This window comes from Octopus bimaculoides, chromosome 29 (assembly GCF_001194135.2).
Source record: "Octopus bimaculoides isolate UCB-OBI-ISO-001 chromosome 29, ASM119413v2, whole genome shotgun sequence".
In the NCBI taxonomy this organism is placed as follows: Eukaryota; Metazoa; Mollusca; class Cephalopoda; order Octopoda; family Octopodidae; genus Octopus; species Octopus bimaculoides.
The window spans coordinates 402,501-407,409 of NC_069009.1; the positions used below are offsets into that span (position 1 = coordinate 402,501).

The 4,909-nt window shown below is 39.4% G+C and overlaps 2 protein-coding genes across 9 annotated transcripts in view; one reads left to right on the forward strand and one right to left on the reverse strand.

Annotated features, from left to right (window-relative positions):
- The window catches only part of LOC106876535 (zinc finger protein 271), a 172,309-nt gene that overhangs the window by 114,130 nt on the left and 53,270 nt on the right, over positions 1 to 4,909 (forward strand). The window lies entirely within an intron of this gene.
- The window catches only part of LOC106882146 (uncharacterized), a 21,177-nt gene continuing 17,965 nt past the window's right edge, over positions 1,698 to 4,909 (reverse strand). For all 8 annotated transcript variants that reach the window (XM_052978025.1, XM_052978026.1, XM_052978021.1 and 5 more), the window contains 2 exons: positions 3,688 to 3,726; positions 1,698 to 2,080 (listed from right to left, as the gene is read on the reverse strand). In XM_052978025.1, coding sequence (XP_052833985.1) covers positions 1,713 to 2,080; positions 3,688 to 3,726 — 407 coding nt within the window. In that variant the 3' untranslated portion in view covers positions 1,698 to 1,712. The remainder of the gene's footprint in view (positions 2,081 to 3,687; positions 3,727 to 4,909) is intronic.

Sequence of the window (4,909 nt, forward strand, 5' to 3'; positions counted from 1 at the left end):
GTGGTAAGTAGCTTGCTTACCAACCACATGGTTCCGGGTTCAGTCCCACTGCGTGGCACTTTGGGCAAGTGTCTTCTACTATAGCCTCGAGCCGACCAAAGCCTTGTGAGTGGATTTGGTAAACAGAAACTGAAAGAAGCCCGTCGTGTATATATATATATATATTTATATATATATATGTGTGTGTGTGTGTGTGTGTGTGTGTGTTTGTGTGTCTGTGTTTGTCCCCCCAACATCACTTGACAACCGATGCTGGTGTGTTTAGGTCCCCGTAACTTAGCGGTTCGGCAAAAGAGACCGATAGCATAAGTACTAGGCTTTCTGCCAAGCTTATTCCTTTTGATACCATCATGTTCAAAACTGCCTTCGATTCTATTGTGCAAATTCCTTGTTTTAAAAAGATCTAAAGTAAAAAATTCCATCAAAGTTTCAAGTAAACTTGTGTTCCAAACAAGACCTTAATAACGAAAAGGTTATTGTACTAAATTATTTTCAGAATTAATCAAAACAAAGGCAGTGTATTTAAACAGGAACATGGTAAGAAAAGGGTTAACACACACCAGTATCCCAGGCTATTATATCTAAATGATTAAATGTTCCTCTTCACCACAGTCTATCATGTAGAAAGGTTATGTAGCAAAGGCGAATAACTTTCTTTTTTCTAACACAAAAATGGAAGGTCAACAGATCAGTCCATCATTTGGAAGGGTATATAATATAAGCAAAGGGGATTGACTTTCTTTTTTCTAACACAAAAATGGAAGGTCAACAGATCAGTCCATCATTAGCAAAAACAGTGGTTTCTGTCAAATTTTGCTATTAATAAGAAACTGGAGAATTCAATCCTTTCTACAACAATTAAAAAGTTCAATAGACAGATGATCCTTGAGAATGAAGCTAAAAGAATTCCTATCAACACATGGCTATGATGCTCCCCCACTACTTCTGCTCATGATCAGAGATGCACATATCATCAGCCACCAAAGGACATGCTCAACTGGTTAAGGTCAAACAACTGACAAGCAAATCTGTGGTATTGAGCAGAATATTTGCTGTAGCCCATCTTTTTATACCAAGACAAGACAAAACAATGTACAAGATAACATTTCCAATCAGTTAGGATCAGAAGCCATGAGAGCCACTGCTTGGTACTGCATCTGGGCATTATGATGATGAGGATATCTGACAGAATTGTTGCTGTACCAAAAAAAATGTTCAGTGGAATTTCTTCTGATTCTTTCATTCCTGAGTTCAAATACTGTTATGGTCCGCTTTGCCTTTCATCCTTTTGGGGTTGATGAAATTAATACTAGCCAAATTTGTTGTTGCTGGCACTCCGTCGCTTACGACGTTGAGGGTTCCAGTCGATCCGATCAACAGAACAACCTGCTTGTGAAATTAACATGCAAGTGGCTGAGCACTCCACAGACACATGTACCCTTAACGTAATTCTTGGGGATATTCAGTGTGACACAAAGTGTGACAAGGCTGACCCCTTTGAATTACAGGCACAACAGAAACAGGAAGAAAGAGTGAAAGAACGTTGTGGTGGAAGAGTACAGCAGGGTTCGCCACCATCCCCTGTCGGAGCCTCGTGGAGCTTTAGGTGTTTTCGCTCAATAAACACTCACAACGCCCAGTCATAGGATCGAAACCGCGATCCTATGACCGCGAGTCCGCTGCACTAACCACTGGGCCATTGCGCCTCCGCACTAGCTAAATATACCCAAATTAATGTAATCGAGGAACCTCTTCCAAATGAAATTGCTGACCTTGTGCCAAAATTGGAAAGAATTATTATTGTTATTATTAGCAAAAGTAATTTCCTTACCTTTTGTCTCTAAAGTATAATTTTCAGAGCAGAGATAGAAGTCACAAAAACGCCAAGTCAAATCTTTTTTGGTGACATTTCGGATCAAAAGATTCGATGAATTACCATTCTGTGTAACTTCATAATTACCATGATTATAGCAAGCCGTATCACATTCATATCTTCCATAGTAATTTTTCCAGACAACAATTCTTTTCATATCGTATACGTCTATATAAAGAGAAACATTGCCTCCTAATGCAACTGGTCCTGAAATGAATAGATAAATCAATATTATTGATTGGTTTTCCATATGAAAGATTTCATCATCATTGCCATTTTAACACCTACTTTTCCTTGCTTGGGAGCAGAGTTTACTTTGTGTACAACTGGATGCTCTTCCTGTCCTAATATCTCAGTCTATTGAATAACAAAGTGCCTGGACATGTTTTACCTAGTGAACTGGAAACAAATGACACCATATAAACGAGCCTTTTGTTTACCATGACTGTGTTGAATAAGATACAACCCAGTCACTGTAAATCAAGTTGTTCAGAAAGGTGTCACACCAACAACTGATGTAGCAGCATTGTAGTCAGGTGTTACAAGTGTGAAGAAGATACCTCCAAACTGGTGGACCAGGTCGAGAAAGTTACAGGGAGAGTTAAAACCCAATTAATTAGAAACATAATTAGCCTGGATGAGATGCAGTTTGGTTTTGTGTGAGGAAGGACTACTGTTGCCACCTTCTTAGTAAAACAACTACAAGAGATATATTTAGCTTAAAGTAAATCATTGCATTTGGTATTCATTGACCTGGAGAAAGCTTTTGACATAATATGGTGGTCTCTGAGGAAGCTAGGAGTTTGGGCAACAAAAGTTCTCTCAGAGTGAAAGGCACATTGTATGATGCTTGTATAGGAACAGCACTGCTACATTATAGTGAGACATGGACCCTAAATGCAGAGGACATACAAAGAGTAGAGAGGAATAAAGTTAGTAGGTTCTTTTGGATGTGCAATGTCAGTGTACATACAAAACAAAGTGTTAAGGTATCAAGAGAAACGTTAAGCAAAAAAGGAAACAGAAAAGAAGACTGCAATGGTTTGGTCATGTGATGTGTATGGAAGGGGTCAGCTGTTTAAAGAGGTGCTTTAAGTGGATAGAACTTGTTGAAGAGGGAGACCCAGGAAGACATGGGATAAAGTGGTGAAGGCTGATCTCAAAATGCTGAGCCGGATGGAGAAGATGGCAAAAGACTGAGATGATTAACAAAGCACAATACTTGAGAAGACCTGACCATCACAACAAAAGATGATGTCCTAAATACATTCTTTTATTCCTTGTAACCCATTCTGCCTCTTCAAGCATTCCCCACTTCTCATTCTCTTAACACCCAGTTCTCCAACACTCCTCTATCTATGGCGTTACTTAAGGGCTGTATTCATTTGGAAGCAGAATCGTCGCATATCACTCCACATCATTTTCTTTCCATTACCATTTATTACCCTCCCACCCTGCCAGAAAATCTTCTTCTTTTATTTCCCTTATCTCCTCTTCCTTTCCCACCCTAATCTTCACCGGTCACATCTTTTCTCTGCCTTCAGTTATATCTCCCTCTCCTCAACCATTGGAGCTTTACAAAGTCCTGCAGCCTGAAGGATACTTAATAATTATCCAATTGATGCCAGCATCGAAGGAGGCCATTACGTGATGATGGTTATATTTTTGTGATCTTAAAATAAAATTGAGCCAATTGGAAAAAAGTCAAAAGAAAGTGGCTAAAAACTAAGAATTGAGAGAAAGAAATAGAAGGTAGAATTGAAAAGATAGTGTCTAGTTTAAAAGGAAGAAAAAAGGTTTGTCAATCCATTTACCGCTTTGAGTAATATTATAAATTTCTGTTCTTGTCAAACCTGTAAAAGAAGAAAACAAAACTTTTCATTTTCAGATTTTACATTTGATCAACAAGATTGATTGCAATTTATGTTACAATGATTAAATAATAATAATTAAGACTTGCATATAGAATTACACATTATATATAGTGGCAGTTAGAGTAAAGGCATTGAACATGTGGCTGAATGCCTTCACAGAATGCAAAGACGTCTGATATTCACTATATTGAATGGAAAGCATACGGTGAAATTGCCATGGTGAGTGGAAAATTCAATTTTCTGAAGAGAGTCTTTGTACAGGAAAAAGTTGACAGGAATGAAATTGAAATAAAAGCAACCAGTTTTTTTTCTAACTGGGACAATGTAAAACTCTGCTGTATTTCATGTCATTTTTGTCTGATCAACTTCTCCTTGTAGAAGGAATGCATGGAACTTTGAATTTGCCATTAAACAAAACTGTATATTGTCATCATCATCATCATCATCATCGTTTAACGTCCGCTTTCCATGCTAGCATGGGTTGGACAATTTGACTGAGGACTGGTGAAACCAGATGGCTACACCAGGCCCCAATCTGATTTGGCCGAGTTTCTACAGCTGGATGCCCTTCCTAACAACAACCACTCCGAAAGTGTAGTGGATGCTTTTACGTGCCACCAGCACGAAGGCCAGTCAGGTGGTACTGGCAACGGCCATGCTCAAAATGGTGTATTTTATGTGCCACCTGCACAAGCGCCAGTCCAGGGGCACTGGCCACTACAATAAAACAGTTCAACAGTTTATGAGATTATTTTGTGTTGAGAATAACAGTTATTTTGGTCTGTCTAGCAGCATGACAGGTGTATCTCATCACTATTTGCTAATGGTAAAAGGATTCTATAGTTTGTTTCAGTCAAAGAAAAAGAAGTGTGCAAAACAACAAGCTGATGGTATCCTTAAGATACTCTGGTCCATGGAGGCGCAATGGCCCAGTGGTTAGGGCAGCGGACTTGCGGTTTCGATTACCAGACTGGGCGTTGTGAGTGTTTATTGAGCGAAAACACCTAAAGCCCCACGAGGCTCCGGCAGGGGATGGTGGTGAACCCTGCTGTACTCTTCCACCACAACTTTCTCTCACTCTTTCTTCCTGTTTCTGTTGTGCCTGTAATTCAAAGGGTCAGCCTTGTCACACACCATGTCACGCTGAATCTCACCGAGAACT